We start from the raw sequence: 18,386 nt of genomic DNA, 5'->3' as shown, positions 1-18,386 counted from the left end.
ACCGCCCTTATGGCAGGTGGTCCCAAAACCCGATAGGATGGCGGGCGGACTAAGTCTGCCCGCCATCCTAATGTCCCCCCATCTTTTTATCTAGCCTCATCGATTCTAATGCAATCCCTGGCCGAAATGAATCTCATCCTCTGCTCATTTTTGCCAATACCTTATATAGCTGAAGGGTCCCCTTTATCGTACAACATGATAATAGGTTTTGAATATATTCAAACCAAGGGATTTTGTTTCCAATGATCAAGGGTTAGGCAATCCTTAATTATTTCTTTGGTAAATTTGGTCTCTTCCTTTGTCCACAACCCTCGCCAAAATGTAAGACCAGCTATACTAATAGTATTGTTTATATAAGGTACTGCCAATTCTTTGTGAATGATATAATTGGCTGCTATAATTTTTAAACATTTTAAAATATTTTTAACTGTGTTTATTTTATTTTAATTATATGTATCATTTACTTTATTTTACATTATTTTTGTAACTTTGAAAAAACGATATTTTTAACAAAGATATTTTTGATATTGATATTATTTTTGTACTTACCGTAATGTAGATAGGATGTCAATATTCTTGACTTCAATATTTTAGAGTTGATATTTCTGCAGATCGATTTTCTGTCTCTCGATATTCTGTCAGTGATTCGCGTCAGGCGCATATGGTGCATGTTTGACCATTTTTCTCACCGTATATTCTCATGACTCCGCCACGTGCCTAATAATATACAGTGTCATCTCGGCAATCCCTCTCCTAGCATTAATAGCTCTGGCAATGAACCTTCTTTATAAAACCCTTCCAGGAGCCATTTTTCCCCATTGTCCTGGTTATCTAACCAGTGGACTGTGGATCACTGACTAAATATTGAGGGACAAAATGTAGACTACCCAAAATGTAGATTCCAAAATATCGACAGACAAAATATCGAATTCCTATCTACAAACAGGTAAGTACCAAAATATCGACCCCAAAATATCGTTTATATATATATATATACATTATAAAAATATCGAATTTCTTAAAATTAATCTAAAAATATTTAAAATAAATAGCTAAAATATACTTAAAAATACTTAAATTACCTTAGAAATTATTAATTAACTAATTTAACTTATAAAAAAAATCATATCTGTTAAAACATATAAATGTATATTAACATAATATTAATAAAAAATACACAATATTAGTACCGTAGGATAGTGGAGGTGTAAAAATTACTATTCCCACTCCTGGAAGTGCAACAGTAGGGAAAGCGTTGGATAGCGTAGGGGTAAAAATTACTCTTCCCACTCCAAAGAGTGCAACAGTAGGGAAAGCGTTGGATAGCGTAGGGGTAAAAATTACTATTCCTACTCCAGAGAGGGCAACAGTAGGGAAAGCGTTGGATAGCGTAGGGGTAAAAAAATACTATTCCTACTCCAGAGAGTGCAACCGTCGGGAAAGCATTGGATAGCATAGGGGTAAACTTTACTATTCCCACTCTAGTGAAAATAAATTAATATAATTATCAATTAATCAATTAATACAAATTAATTATCAATTAAAAAGTAATTAACAATTTGTTCAAAATAAATACCAATAAATTAATTAACATATTTAATTAATTATAATTAAATACCTTCCCACCCTATTCCCCTATAAACCTACAACCCGCTACAGAAAATAAATTAATATTATTCACATAATTATCAATTAATCAATTAATAAAAAATAATTATCAATTAAGAATGAATTAATTACCAATTAAAAAATAATTAACAATTTAATCAAATTAAATACCAATTAATTAATCAACATATTTAATTAATTATGATTAAATTACTTCCCACCCTATTCCCCTATAAACCCACAACCCACTACAGAATTAAATTACACAATAATTAAATAACATAAAATTAATTACTTAAAATAAATTACAAAAATATATACACTTTTCACACATATACTAAAATAAATAAAACTTTAAAAAATGTGATATTAAAAATTGGATATTTTTAATAAACTATATTATGTACTTCGATATTTTGACTGTCTATATTTTTAAAATCGATATTATATTACTTACCTTCAAAACGATATTTTTGATGTCTATATTCGATATTTTGTCCATTCTATATTTTGGACTCGATATTTTAGTTTGTCTATATTTTGGAATCAATATTTTGCCCATTTACCGTGGACTGCATATTGTAGCTGTGCCGCCATGTAGTAATACTCAATACGGGGTACCACCACCCCTCCCATCTCCCATGGTCTCTATAGAGTTGAAAGGCTAATACGCTTGCTTTTATTGCCCCACAGCAGTTTGGTTAGCAGGGAATCTATTTGCTTAAAGAGGCACTGCAGAATCCTCTAAAATGAATTTTGTATAAAGTACAACCAACGTGGTATAATGACCATTTTCATGATTGCAATCTTGCCCATCAAAGATAATGGCAGCCCTACTACTGGAAGCTTTTCCACTGGTAAATCTACCAGACATCCCATAGGGAGCAACTCTGATTTTTAGGAGTTCACTCGGAGCCCTGACTACCTTACCGAATTCTTCCAAAGCTTGCAGCAGGGCTTGTATGGCATTCCGTTGTTGTCTATAATACACAAGGGTATCATTGGCGTACATTGAGACTACATGGTTGGTGCAACCCACTTTCATTCCCTATGCTTCTATGCGGGTTTGCAACGCACAAGCCAATGGCTCCATTGCCATGGCAAATATCAGAGGCAATCGGGGGCAGCCCTGCCTGATACCCCATTTGCAGCTAGAACGCAGCCGAGACTCTACCTCCCACTTTAACTCTGACCCTGGGCGAAGCATGGAGTAGTTAAACCCATTTGATAAATCCTCGTCCCACTGACATTTTTTTGCTATGTAGCCCAAACAAAGAGCCAGGAGACGGAATCAAACGCTTGTTCAATGTCCAGGAGACCCAGGACGTCTCGTACCCAGATCATGCCATACATGAGCCAAAACGTATTAGATTAAGCATGGTATTATGGCGTGAGATGAATCCCCATTGATCCCGGTGGATTAGATATGACATATGTGGGAGCAGTCTGCTCACCAGTATCCCACTCAACACCTTCACGTCTATGTTTAAAATGGAAATTGCCTATAAGAGTTTTGTTGTGTGGGGTCCCTGTCCAGCTTTGGAATCATTATTACCAAGGCTTCCTACATGGAATCTGGCAGGTTTTGTGCAGTTAGAGCCTCATTGTATACTGCCATCATTCTATCTGCCAGGATCGGTGTGTATTGCTGATAGAATTCTGCCCGGAACCCATCATTCCTAGGTGTTTTCCAAGACTTTAAGCATTTTATAGCCCCCAATAGTTCCATGTGCGTAATCGGGTAGTATCTCTGCCATATCGTGCTGTAAGTGGGGTAACTACACTGAGACCAGGGATCCACCAAATGGCGGAATTCAAATACTCAGTTCCCTGCGCATAGACTTTGGCCAGGTGGCCGGCTAAGAGTTCCTAATACTTGTTTGCAGATACACCACTGGCCCCTCAGGGTCATGTAAATTTAGTATTATTCCATGGCTTGGCTCTCCCCTTAGTAATCTAGCCAAGAGGGTGCCTGACCTGTCTCCCTCAAGGTGCAGCCTATGACGGTACACTGTATGGTCCTACTTCTCCAAACGCTTCCATATCTCCAGTAACTCAGCCTTCACCTTGTGCCATTCCCCAAGTAATTGAGGGCTAGCATGTAGCCTCTTTTATAACCTGGACAAGGTATGCTCGTGTTTCTCAACTTCCCATTCATATGCCCTGCTAATGGCCGTCCCCCAATTTTCCTCAAAATATTTTGGTAATGGTCCTGCAATGCCTCTGTACGGAGGCACCACATGGGTATGGTCGCTCTGCGTTTATGGCCCTCAAAACTGATCAGGATCGGTGAATGATCTGAAATATATCTTGCTTGATAGGTTATCCCCTTCACTTCCCTTGCTAACATTGGTGATATTACGCAATAGTCCAATATGTTGAATGTATTAGTGCCTGGTCTGTGGGAGGAGAAGATTTTCTGCATAGGTTTATGGTCCCTTCATATATCTAGACGGTGCATTTCCCTTAACTTGTCTGTCAGTGTTCCCATCATATGTGGTTTGGTATGTAGTCGAGGGGGGTCACGGTCTAGATTCCCATCTATGACACAATTTACATCTCCCAGCATTATTATCGCCTCCCCAATGTACGGTACAGCTGCTCTCATAAAAGGCGCAAAGAAATCCGTGCAATCAGAATTCGGAGTATATACATTTATAATACACAAGTCTTTCCCCTCCAGTGTGCCCTGCACAATCACATATTGGCCTTCAGTGTCTATCACCTGGTAGAGGTGTTCAAATGAGACCTCTGATGCCACCCAAAATAAGGCCCCTCTAACAAATCCAGAATATGAAGTAGCAAAAATGTGACCCCTCCGTCTGCTTCTCAAACACAGGATTGTGTCTTCCCACACATGGGTTTCTTGTAGACATGCAATCAACACTTTGGGGGTCATTAGGATGGCGGGTGGACTTTGTCAGCCCGCCATACTATCGGGAAACAGGACCGCCCGCCATAAGGGCAGGGGTCCCGTGGGGGCAACTAGGATGCCCCCGCCACAGTGGCAGGCGCATCCTGCATTCCTGTCAATTGTGGTGGGCGGTGCACTCAGCACCGCCAGGCACAATGCCAGGAAGGCATGTCATGCACTTCCATGCATTTTAGTGAGTGCCAAATCGAGTATCACCGCTCGCTGTACGCAGGAGCTGTGGCAGCCAATGCGCTCATCAATAACCGGGTCCCGGCACTAACCTCACTGGGGTGATCCACTCCAAGACCAACCCCCGTCCGCTCTCACAAATGGGTCTGCCGTGCATGCAAGGCTTCGGGCTCCTTCAGGCCCGGCCCGAAATGCCTCAAGATGGCGACCAACATCTTTCAGCAGCCCTGCAGCTTCCACGCCCCTCGACCTCTCCAAGGACACTTCAATGGGACTTCTCCAAGCCCAGCGGGGTCTCCTGCTTCTCCGCTACCTGAACAGAGTATTTCAACTGCTGGGGAGATCAGGATACTGATGGATTTGGAAGCACCGGCGGGAGCTTGGGCAGACCGACTAGTCCGCCATGCGTCCAAGCCACCAGGGGAATTTGAAGTTATTTTGAAAAACAATGACCAACCTGGTAGCACTAATGTATACATAGAGCCATAAACTAATACACATGTGCACAGGAGTACAGTTTAACTATTACTGAACGTGTTTGAGCATGTACTCATAGCAAGATACCAACAGTTGCATAGCACACACTTCCTTCTTGCTCAAGTCTGCCTATGCTTTGTCACCCATTCACTTGTGCCCCCACCATGCACATTGTTGCCATCAATAATGCCGTTTCAGATGTTATCAGTGATGTCATTGATGAAGTCACTCAACATGTCATGTGTGATACCATCTGTGAGGTCATAAGCAGTGCATGGTGCAGCCCATATTCTAGTTAACTATAACTGGTGAATTTCAGTGATTATCTGAGTTTAAAGTGGTTACATTTTAATTGGCTTTGTCACTTAAGTGTAATATCAAATCAACCTTTGTTTTTACTGTGCCTTTCAAAGCTTTTTCAATGTAAAGTAAGATATTATTACCACACCTAACTATAATATCTAAGGTTTTTAACATAAAGTAAGATCTTATCACTATGCCCAGCCCTCCCGGCCATGCACCCGACATCCCATGGAAGGCCACACCCATGGACACCCCCCACATTTTTTTTAGGAATTCATTTTTCTGGTTCCTTCAGAGTCTCACGGGATTGCAGCATGATTTCCAAATATTTTTTTTCATTCTATTACAGTCTAAAACTCTGATAGAGTAGTGGAAGTTGTTCTCTTTCTGTTTCCTTGGAAGAATGGCCTACTTTGGGACTCTTAAGGACTATGGGGCATATTAGCAACAAATAGCAATATTTATTGCTAAATGCACTTAGCACATTTTTTTTATAGCTGTCTATCGTCAGATATTATAGCGGAGATAACATACTATGAGCAACGTTTATCTCTAAAGCGATAAACTCTCCGGCGATAGCTGCTCAATCCGTGAATATTGCTGGAAATCCAGCGATATTCAGGCAATATCGCTAATGGGGACTTAACCTGAATATCCACCTCCCATTGGATATACAGGTTAAGTCATGGTCTGAGCAGGCGTTAGGTTTTTGGCGATAGTCGTGCTTAGCGCACCTTTTATTATCACACAGCCTGCCCTGCTAATAGGCGATAGCTGTGCTAGCCACTGCTTTCAGTCGCTAACAGTTTGGGTACGCCCACTTTGCATGTCATTAGCGATAAACATTGCTGACATGCAAAGCGGGCCCCAAACCGCTCGCTATCGCCTACAAGCTGTCGCTAACTGCTGTTAGCGACAGCTTGCTAACAGGGCAAAAAAATAATCGTCGCTTTAGTGGGAAAAAGTCCCGTTAAAGCGGTGATAGTGCCCTTGCTAATATGCCCCTATATTCTGTACTGCACTTTCTTTATAAATTTAGGACCGGTTTAATATAAGATAGAATGGAGGCTGAATTTTAATTGAGAGCTGAGGGTATAAAAATACTATAGCATTTCAGTGGGTTGAAACACTTGTTGTGCAGACCATACAAAATCCTAAAAAGAGGAAAAAGACACATTATGGATCGTCCAAGATTAAAAATTATAAAAAGAAACAGTAGTACTAATTTAAAACGCAGCGCTAAATCAGGAGGTGAAACTATACCGCAAAGGAACATTTCTACTCAGCTCTATTCCCAATTTAGCATTTTGTTGGTTAGATGTGACACATGCCAAAACACAACACAATTGGTACTTGCCTTTACACATTTTCACCTAAGTAGTGGGGGAGAACTTATTGCTTTAAAGGATGTAGTGAGAATGTATAACACAATTGTATGTTTCCTTTAGATTCACAATTTCTTTCAAATGGTATTTTCTGTGAAATTAATGTTTTTGTAGCTATGTACAACAAACAGAGAATGCAAATATGCCTTGGCATAAATTAATTTACAGTTTTATATTTTTACTCTCCAGAGCGAAAATACTTTTCTTACACCCCACCTATTTTTGGCATTGAGGTGGTGTTTTCCACCACACCAAGGAATAAATTCACTCATGCCAATTTTAGACTGTAATCTCCATATTGTGCTAAATTGGGAGTGGGTTATGGAGAAGCCTGTGAATATGAAAATATTTGTGAGCTTGTTTCCAAAGTTAAGTGTCACATCTGAAATACTATGTAACCCTGTGAAATATAATAATGTCTTTATGAATTATGTGCAAATTGCCACATGTCTTTATCACATGCTGGTGGAATATATGTAAAGTCCAGATTGGAAAAGCAGCAACTGTTGCATCTCCTGCACTGTGACTGAAGTATGAACCAGCACCTCGGGTGAGTAGCCCTGCCTTGCAAGTCCATGATTGTTTGATTGAATCTGAGACTTGCACTTGCACATTTGGGTGAGATTGCCCACTCACTTTCCTCGGCACCTCCATTAAATGCTGACGTCACTGGCTTGCTTTCATAATGCGTTATTTGAGGGAAGAATGCTCGTCTGTCCCTTTACACCCGCAGCACCTCCCCATCTCGCAGTGACTCCTCCTGTGGCAGCAGTGTTTCCAGGAGAACGCTGGGCCTCATTTATGAAAAGTGACGCATCGCTGCGTGAAAACAGCGATGCGTCACTTTTCACTGCGCCCTCCTTGTGACACCAATGATGCGTCATATTTAATGTCTGACGCATCATGTCGCAAGGAGTTACAGATACGTCAGTATTTCTGACGTGTCTGTAAGCGCAAAAGTGACGCATTGCTGGAGTGTGTCACAAAAGTGACGCAACTCCAGCAATGCATCCTTTCACATGGGGCAAATCCCACGTGAAAGGGCCTGCATCAGTCTTACGCCTGCTGTGAGGCAGGCGCAAGATATTGACGCAACAGCATCCTAAAAGTGACGCAGTGATATCTCATAGATTATTATTAGTGAAATCTATCGTTAGTTCTATGAGGCTTGCTTGCATCTGAACGCCCCCCGGCATACATTATACCTGACGCAGGTATTATGCAGTGCAGGGGTTTATAAAGTGAAGCATCTTTTTAGATGTGTCATTTTGTAAATAGGGCACAACCAGAGGCATTTTTTACGCCGCTGATGCGTTACAAAAACTGTTGCAACGGAAGCGCAAAACTGTCGCAAGGCCTCATAAATAAGGCCCGCTGTACTTATGTTTTAGCCGCTGAGCCTGCAGCTGCCCTTTGAGCTCGCACCTACGTCTCCCTGCTTGCACGGTTCCATTGTGTCTGAGGGAAACCCGAAAAATAATGTTGCTCTTCTGGTTAGAAAGATACACTCACCATGAGCAGATCCACACCCTCCAGCTGTGACTTTCCTTCGATCTCTGAGACCAGGCTCGTCAGGGTGGAATGATGATTCTCCAGTTCCAGCACATTCCCCTGAAGGATCGCCATGGCCTCTTCCTTATCGCTGTTCAATCTCTTCAGCAGACGTTGCTTCTCCTGCGCAATGGTGTTTTCTAGCTCAGTAAAAGCACGATGAAGTGTTTCTTCCTGGCTCTCTAATTGAGTCTTCAAAAGAAAACAAAAAACATTATTATTATTTTTAGGTGTCGGAGTACCAGCAATTCTTTATTTAATTTCATAATTTTTTGCAGCACATACAAGGCGCAAGTTTACACAGTATATTGTACAATACATTAACAGTGTAACCAACACAGAACATCTTGGGGCAGATTTACAAACCCCGTGCACCACTTTTACGCCGCCGTTGCGTCACTACTGTGATGCAGTGGCGGCGTAAAGCTAGCGCCATGCTGCGACGGATTTACAACGTGATGTATCTAGGGAGAAGCGTCACATTGTAAAGCCCTGCGCCACATAAAACCTGCGTCAGGTTTCATGTGGGCGTTCTGGTGCAGGATCGCATCAGAAAAGTGCCTGAGTGAAATCTACAAGATTCCATTCAGTCACTTTTCCGACGTCGCTGTGTCAAAACCCTGCGCCTGCTTTCTGCAGGCACAAGGTTTGACGCACCACGTTGCGTATGGGCAGGCCATGAGCATTGCTGGAGTTGTGTTGCACTTGTGACACGACTCCAGCAATGCGTCACCCTTCCGAAAGGAGATGCTTCACGCATCTGTTTATCCTTGCGCCATGAAGCACTGCATTGTAAATGCGGCACATCTGTGGTGGCGCAAGGGTAAACTTGCGTGACGCATCTTAGCTGGCGCATCCCTGCTGATTTGAAGGGATGCACTAGTCGTCATAAATCTGCCCACAGTATATAAACCAAGGAAAGGGTAAACAATACATTAACCCAATGTAAGATTAAATATAAAACATAAAAATGTATAAAAAACATCATAATACCAAACCACAGTGACAGCTTATTACAGGAATAAGGATGGACGTTTGCACTGAACATGGCGTACAGCAGTTGAACTAGGCAAAGGGCCGATTGCTGAGTTGAACATCACACTGGTGTCAGGTGCATTAGTGATCAAACCCCATTGCTCAACTGGTAATAAAGCAAAATCCTGAGAAGGCTAGTGATGAACTTGTGTAGGAGAAACATTGGAGACTGATAATTGACAGTTAGTAGAATGGGGTCCAGATAAAAGAGATCAGACAAAGAAGGCCAGACAGAGCAGGTCATAATGGATATCGGGGATGGATGGGACTCCACACCTTAGTCAACAACCATAAGTCAATTTTGCTGGATGCTTGGATGCTTGGTAGCAGCTATGGAAACAGTGAGACTCCACAGAGATTTTCTCTTTTCGGCCCAAGCAGTGTAAAGAGTCAACAGCTAGGACTTTGTAAATTAGACCTGTGGGTTTGATGGTGCATCATCCTTCAAACCAGGTGCTCCACACAATGAAATGGGTACATATTTAATGGGCTAAGACTTTAGGAATCCATGTAACAATGCATCTACAGCAGCTTCTCCAGAATGACTTCAATACTTGGATCATCTCTTTTTTAATTGCAGTTTATTTGTTTTATAAAATATCAAAAGAAAAGGGCCTGCAAGTCCTACAAACGTGAACAATTATGCCACCAGAACAGTTCCATCAGGTTCATGACTGTTGGATACAGTGCCACAACAAAGAACACCAAGGAGTTTGGTTTTACACATTAAAACATGCATCCTCTTCACCGTGTAAGCATAGGTACACAGATTAGTTTAAATAATCAGAACAAAGAAAACCTCATTATAGAAGGAAAATAAACGTTATTTTTAAGTAACCCTGACCTACCAGGGTTACCCCATGGTGGCTGCTTCATCATAGGGTTCCTCTCTAACCTTCTGCGGAAAGGGACGTGCTACTACCAACGAAGACGCAGGAGCACTGCTTGCAAGGTGTTCCTAAACACCTAAGTTGACTGATTGGATTTGGGAGTGGGTTTACTTACATACAAAAAAGGAGATTAAAATATCTAACTAGTGGGATAAAAATAGTTTATTCACTCCCCTAGGTGAGATGGTTAAAATATGGGATGTCGGGAAATGCTTAAGGTATATGACCCACCTTTTGCCTAGTCTACTAGTTTCAAGTCCTACCCCAAGGCCTTTCTTCAGCACCAAAATGGGGGAATGCTCCCACTCCTCGAGTTACGCATTGACTATGAATGAACAAACTAAACAAATCAAGCATAAATGAAGTTTTACAGCACCTAATTAGTCTGTTCAAATTAAAAAACCATGGTACAGACCCTGTTAGGCCTCATGAGTACAAGCAGGAAAAAGGGCCACTCTCTCACTGGTAGGAGACCCATTCTCCAGTGACTCCGCAGATTCGTTTATACATAATGGTATATAGTCTGTTACCTGATGTGTTCTGATTAGTAAGTCTCCTATAATTAGGAGCTAAGGGGGACCTTAAAAGCTGTGTTGAAGGATATACATCCTTGGTGTCAGTGCAACATATAAGGTACGCTATACATTATTTTCCTCTAGAGGGAGGTCCACCTAACCAATGTATGGCCATCCTTCTTTTGGCCAGGAGTAGTACTAGGGAGGATATTCAGCATGTTGATTTAGGAAACTATTTTGTGGAACCTATTAACACTTTAATTAGAGCGACAGCTGTATAGGCAAAATTTAAGATAGCATTCAGAATATTATTCCCTAAAATGCAACTATCGGTAGACATGACCACGTCATATGAAAGTAGATGGGTTTGGGATGGTGACATCTGTGACATTTCGGGTCACTTATAACCCCTATAGTATGGGGCCTGGAGTGTACTGCAATCTGTGTAGTAATTTGAAATGTAAGTTTTGATATCGGCTATTCAATTAAATCTGTCGTATCTGCAAACAACAAAGGGGCATATTACCAAGCCCTCGATAAATGCGTTAGCGACTTTTTAAAGTCGCAAACGCATTTATTTTCATTTCGCACTATTCCCAATACGTCTTTAACCTGAGTTAGAGATGTATTCTTGACGTTATCTATCGCCCCGCGCTGGGGGCGATAGATAACGCTAATGGGATGCAGGGTGGGCGTTCCCACGTCTAACCACATGTAAAGTGTGGTTGGAGGTGGTAACACCCTATCATCAAGGCAGGCGTCGGGAGAAGGAGACCTGCCATAAACTCGTTTATCGCAGGTCTCCCAATGCCTGCTTTGATCAGGAGTTAGGCATAGATAACATGGGGGTGTGGATCATAAAGCTGAATCCACCCCCCCATATTATCAAGGCACACAGCGCGTGAAAACAACGCTTGTTTTCATGCGCTAATGTTCCATATCTCAGACTATCGCCGGACTTGATTTTGCCTACGTGATGCGCCTTGATAATTACGCTCTATCATGGCGAAAAAATCCAGCGATAGCCGGCGATATGAAAATGTGCGATGGTGGTTTTTTAACGCACATCTAGATAATATGCCCCAAAGTTCCATACATCACCTGTTCTTGGATAGTTGAGATCCTGCCCCCATCTGTCCCTGGCTTGTTAATATTGAGTCATCACTAAACTCTCATTATATAATTTAGTGATCAATAGATGCATAGATTATTGATCGAGCCAGAATTGAGGAGCATGGGTGTCTGAAAAAGTGGGATAGTGTTTTCAGTTTTCTTTAGTTGCCAATAGAAGAAGCTATCCAAAAAGAAGGTACGGTTATCACTAGTGTTAAAAATGTGTCCTCTGGGAATATAAATTCAGTTGTTGTTGGGCCTTGGGCTTGGTGAAGATGGAACGATTTTTGGTATTATGATTGGGAAACCATGGGAGAACATTTTTATATGATCTGCCTGGCGTGATACTCAAGTCCAAGTATATGCAGTATATGTGACCATCTCAAAGTTCACTTAGGGGTGTGGTTGTTCTTGTTCTTCAGTGGGGTTGCCGGCCGTGGTTTGATTAATGCCATAAACAGGTCATTTGTGCTCTGTGTGCCCCAGGGAAGAAGTTTGGATGCCCAAAAATGGAGTTCCTTCTCATCTCCTCCCCCAAAAAAATCCAATGACATCCCTGAATGGATTAACTCGAACACATCACTCAACTGCACACCAATCATAGTGGATTCTGCCAAATCGCTTTGGACACTTGGACCGCAACCTGAATATGCGTGAACACATCAACACAATGGCCAAAATCGCCAGGTTCCAGCTGAGCTACTTGAGAAAACTAAAACCCTTCCTTGATGCTGCCGACCTAAAAACTGCAGTACGTGCATTAGTTATCTCCAGAATTGAATACAGCTGCTCCACCCTATCTGGCCTACAAAATACTTTTATGGCCCCGCTAAAAGCTTGCCTCAACGCAGCAGCTAGACTCTTATCGGGCTCAAATAAATTTGACCACATTTCACCACATCTGAAGGCCTTGAACTGGCTTCCTCTTGAAGGCAGAACTCAGCTCAAGCTGGCCTGCATCACTCACAAAGCCTCATACACGAACACCCCAAAGTATCCTCGCCCAGAAAATTGTCTTATCTGGGAGAACCAGAAACTCCTGGTCCGCCACAGACACTCCGCTTCCGCAATGCAAAAACATATAACCAAGCATTCTATGGGGCCGCACCAAGAATCTGGAACTCTCTATCTACCTACCTCCATCAGAAGAATTCTTACATTGTCGTGCTTCAAAAAGGAAGGGAAAACCTTACTAATGAGCACATTCCTCCATCAACTCTCCTTTATTGCATATTCCCCTTCTCATAGCCTGTGTTTTTGTGCATAAGCTCCTGTATTGCTTGGCCCTCTCCATTTATAACTTGTTCCCCTTGTTTTATTGCTGACATGTTGCTCACTGATTTTGGTACTGTACTGGTTATTGTATATAGCTCTGACTTTTATCCTACTTGAGTCAATTCCCTAACCCAAACCTTGTATTTTGCCTATGCCTATATGGTACGCAACGTGTTGATCCCTGTAAAGCGCTCTGATACCCTACCGGGTCATGTTCGCGCTATATAAAACCTCAAATAAATAAATAAATAGGTATCTGGTTTGTACTAAGATAGTATTGCTCTCTGTGTGGGGCGGATAATTCTCTCTTGAGGTCAGGTAGTGTTAATGTTGCCCAGCTGACCCTGGAGTGCTTTCCTGTCTAAACACATTTTTGAACATGGATCAAATTGAGAATGAATGGATATTGATAAATAGATAATGTATGCAGGGCATGAACACCATTTTTAGGTTGAGCCTAGGCAGCACGCACTTGCTGCCTGCAAAACCTACTGTACAGGAAAATGACTTACCTCCCGCCTGCTGGTCTCCCATTGGTACCCTGCAGTGTTGTTCTTTTTTGCTACGTCCTAAATGGCTCAACCAGTTTCCTTCCACTTCAATAGTTTTTGTAGGACTTATGAGAACTGTTTTATTTTTTTTCCTAATTGCAGCGCAAGCATGCCCAGTTGTATCTTCAACTATGGTGGCTGCATCTTTGTTTAGTTTTGCACTGCACGCTAACGTTCATTTCAGCTTCCGCTCAGTCAGAACAGTAAGGGCCTCATTTATGAAAAGTGACGCATCGCTGCATGAAAACAGCGATGCGTCACTTTTCATTGCGCCCTCCTTGCGACATGCTGGATGCGTCATATTTATAATATGACGCATCATGTTGCAAGGAGTTACAGATACGTCAGTATTTCTGACGTATCCGTATGGCGCAAAAGTGGCGCATTGCTGGAGAGTGTCACAAAAGTGACACAACTCTGGCAAGGTGTCCTTTCACATGGGGCAAGCCCCATGTGAAAGGGCCTGCGTCAGTCTTACGCCTGCTGTGAGGCAGGCGTAAGGAATTGATGCATTTGTGTACCAGAAGTGGCGCAGTAAAACCTCATAGATTATTATTATTATTATTATTATTATTATTTGCTGCGGTTGTAGCCGTCCCAGTTGGGCTGGGTTGCCTGTCTGCTGTTGGTGTGTTGAACATTTGGTCCTTGTGGTCGGGTGGTGGCTAACTGATTTTGTTGTGGCTGAGTGTAAGGTGCAATTAGATTGGTCTGAGCTTGATTTTGTGGATGAAGATTTTTTTGGAAAATGGCCCAGGCTTATCAATCTCTGCTCATGATATGCCTTTAACTGGCATTGGTCGGCCATTGGGCCTAGTTTGTGGCAATGCAAACATTCCCTGAGGTATGTCTGCTGACAACCTCCCTGACCTCTACCATTAGGGGTGTTGGAAAACCTTTGTAGCTCCCTCGAGGTTGGTATTTTTCAATTTGTGTTGGACCAGCTTAGAGGTGTTTCATTGGGCTCACTCCTGTTTTTCCCTGTCCTTTTCCTGTTTCTTTCTGTAGTAGGGTAATATGTGGTCCTGTATTTTCTTTCCAGGGCTTTTTGCCTAATCCTTTTATGCTGTCCAGTCCAATGACTTTTGCTAGGCAGGCCCTTTATGAGGATGTTGAAGAAGAATGCAAACTGGGGTCCTTGAATTAATGGCTGTCCTGTCTAATGTCCCCAACATTCCCACGATCATTTTCCATAGAGTATACAATCTATGACCGACGGCTGAGACGACCGCGTCCGAAATATTGCACAGTGAGCTCCCACTATAAGTGGCTACAGTTTGGGATCCCATCTATATGAACAAACCAGTTCACGGATCCCCAGCAACACCATAGTGCTCCATATTTAAAGTAATCTTGGATTCCCACACAAGATCAAGGCTGTAGGGGACATTCAAGTGCACCTCCATCACTTTAAACATCTTAGGAGGGGTGTTGTACCCATATACTATAAACCGTGCAAAACTGGCGCTTGGAGCCCTACGGAGCCTCGCCCAAATTGATTTAAGGACACAAGGTTCTGATCCACCCTTGGGATTGTCAAGGACTTTTCCGGGTCTTAATACGAGAGAGACTGTTACATAGTTGTAGTCTTGAAGAAGGTGGTTTATATCTGAAAAATACCACCGAAACGCGTCAACGCCTTTGGTTTTTTACATGGTTGTATCCAGGGAACTTGTTTATGTACAATAGAGTATGAAGGGCTGTGGACATTTAAACAAATAATTGAACAAATCCCATAGGTAACCACCGATATTAGATGTGATTAATAGGTTGCATTTGTATGTCTTTGTCTCTCATTATCATATGGATGCAATATTGTGTTTTGCATGTATTTTTAATGTATTGTGATAAAATGGATCATCTAATTGACATTAAGAGAACTTGGTAAAAGAAAACTTTTTTTAATAATAAAAAATCTTTTTAATGCATTTTTGTTGTATTACATGTATTATTATTGGTCAATAGGGTCTGGGGTCTTATTGATTGAATGTGTGTAGCTGGTAAACTGAGTGGCATAAGAGGGAGAACTAGGTATTATTGAGAATGTTCTGATCCTCCCAAGAGAATTTAGCAATTTTTTATTTACCTGTGGTACCCCTTCTCTTGGTCAGTGGGGTCGCTTCCTTTTATTCCAAGTTGATGTATTCTTTACCCAATCTTTCATGTGTGCCTGCTGGGATATGTTTTAGGCAATATTGAAAATGGAAAATTGTAACAGCCAGAGTGATTGTTCCATGTATAATCCATTCAGTAGATGGCTTTTCAGCAACTGTAAATGGCAATCTTTCCAGTTTTTCAATGCTCAGCACCGTATAGTCTGCTCCCCTCTATGCCAGTTTGATCTGTTTATCAGTGAGATTGAATTCTGAAAATAGTGACGTAGTATTGATTAAATGCCAAGGCACGTGGCCTGAAAGTATGTTTTGCAACGTCCAGCCTAATAGCATGATAGAACGTAATTGCGACTGACCATGTTGCAACATGCCCAAGTCCTGTTCCATGATGTCTATGTCAGAAGACACTATGCTGTCCAATGAATATATCCTGGACGACAGAGTTGTTAACCGATTGTCAACCACAGAGAGAGTTTTCTCTAAATTAATACAATCAATTTCTCGAATTCTTTCTGCAGTCTCTGCTTGCTAATCTTCCATGCTTCATTATAAGCAGCATAGATACCGGCATATATAAAGCATTTTTGACGCAGTGTCTTGGTCCTAGCAAGAATTCCCTAAGATCAGTGCCATCTTTAAGCACAGATGAGTGTTGTTTCACATCCTTGAGTGTAGATCTATGTAACCATTCAAGGCACAGTTTCCCTACACTGTATGCTGTTACTATTCCTGGATGCTGTCTTTGACCATATCTTGGGTCTGGCCTAGTGAATGTGAAACCCTGTGTTTTGTTCAGGAATCTATATTGACAGTGGTTTGTGTCTGTGGGCCAGATCAACCATTTTTTCCAATCTGAATCTGTTCTGTTGTGATGCAAAATAGTATGTACGTCGACCTCCCCCTCTGAAGGGTTACTGCTATCAGGTGTAGGTATGGACGGGTTGTTCAGGTCTTTTATCTTGGCTAACCCAAGAAAAGACTTCTGTTGGACAGTGTCATTCAAAAACATAATTTGCTCAGGGAATATACAGGCTCTAAACATAGCTTCTATACCCTGCACCTGCCAATCTTTTGTGCCCTAGACAGTTTTGGTCTCAATGTTGACTTTCCAAAAGTCAAAACCTAGTTTGTACAGCTGAGCATGAAAGGCTGCAGAATAAATGTGTTTGGTATTCGTCAACATACATTTCATGCCTGTTTTGTTTACATTTCTAAAGTAAAATGATTCAGCATTAGATACATTGAACCCTGAAAGGTACGGAAATATTCTAGTAAATGTTTTTGAGCTACCCTTTGGTGGCGTTGGAAAATGTTCCCATTGGTTATACATTAACTCGTTTCTAGGATTTGTAGATTTGTGCAAGAAATGGTGACCATAATGATTATAACAATACATTTGTTCATAGTCTGATGAACCTTCTAAGTATATAAAGGGGTCCCAGACCAAGCACAAAATCAATTATTGAATATTACAATATTTAGTTAGATTGATCCAAAACAAATGAGGGTCCACAGTGTTTTTTATTTTCACTGCACCGTTATAACCATTCAATGATCAGTAAATCGGTAGTAGTATACACAAATTCAATGCGCCCACAGGGGAAAGGGAAAAGGTGCAGTGGAAAAAAACATTTTTGATAGTTGTACATCACTGATCAAAATTCTCATATGCATAAATCCACGAGTATAAATCATAAATGCAATTGATCCCCATACGAGAGGTCAAATAAAATAAGCATACATCAAAACATTTTCATAGCAGGAGAACTCCTAATCTGCTGTGTACATCATGCTAATGTTAGGAGTTCGTGGTGTAGATAACTGTCTACGTTTCGACCCAGAAGATGTAGGACAGTAGATCCTTACTGCGTGGGTCTTCGTCAGGACGTGAAGGGAAGGTAGGGGGGTTGATGGGGCTGATTCCTAAGCATAATGGAATAGAGACTAATTACTAAAATGGTCTCAAAGAGTCCCGAAACAATATATAACGGAAAGGCCCGTTATCTTCAAAATTGAAATTAAAATAATTAAATTAAAGGTAGAAAATTATACTGAGGATGAGCCACATGTTGCACACAAAACATTATTAAAATTACCTGGTAGGAAGGGAAGGAGGGTGTTGTCTAAGGTGAGGTTCCGTGACGATTTGAACCCGTGTTTTCAATATCGTCGGAAATACATAATATTGGTATCAGCGAACCGCAAATGATCCATTTAGCATATCCTGGTGTTTTCGCTATGCTACGAGCAAGAGTACTCCTGTTACAAACACATTTCTGATCTACCCATGGCATCCATCTTAGATCATGGCGGCCATTTTGTGTTTCTTGCCCTCACATACGCAATAACCTCTGATCACTTCATTTCAATTAAGGACACGTAGGCTTAGCCGACGATTCACCTCTTTAAGTGACACGTGCACCTTGGAACAGAACACGCTGTAGCTGCATGACTCGACAAAGGCTG

At 41.5% G+C, this 18,386-nt stretch overlaps 1 protein-coding gene across 1 annotated transcript in view; it reads right to left on the bottom strand.

Annotated features, from left to right (window-relative positions):
* Positions 1-18,386, bottom strand: part of LOC147736928 (E3 ubiquitin-protein ligase TRIM39-like) — a 299,338-nt gene that overhangs the window by 147,399 nt on the left and 133,553 nt on the right. Inside the window, exon 4 of the mRNA XM_086934083.1 lies at positions 8,389-8,619. Within this exon, the coding sequence (XP_086790209.1) occupies positions 8,389-8,619 (231 nt within the window). The remainder of the gene's footprint in view (positions 1-8,388; positions 8,620-18,386) is intronic.

This window comes from Lissotriton vulgaris, chromosome 1_1 (assembly GCF_964263255.1).
Source record: "Lissotriton vulgaris chromosome 1_1, aLisVul1.2, whole genome shotgun sequence".
Classification (NCBI taxonomy): Eukaryota; Metazoa; Chordata; class Amphibia; order Caudata; family Salamandridae; genus Lissotriton; species Lissotriton vulgaris.
Note: the sequence above shows the minus strand (reverse complement) of the source record. Positions and strands in the feature narration are given on the sequence as shown.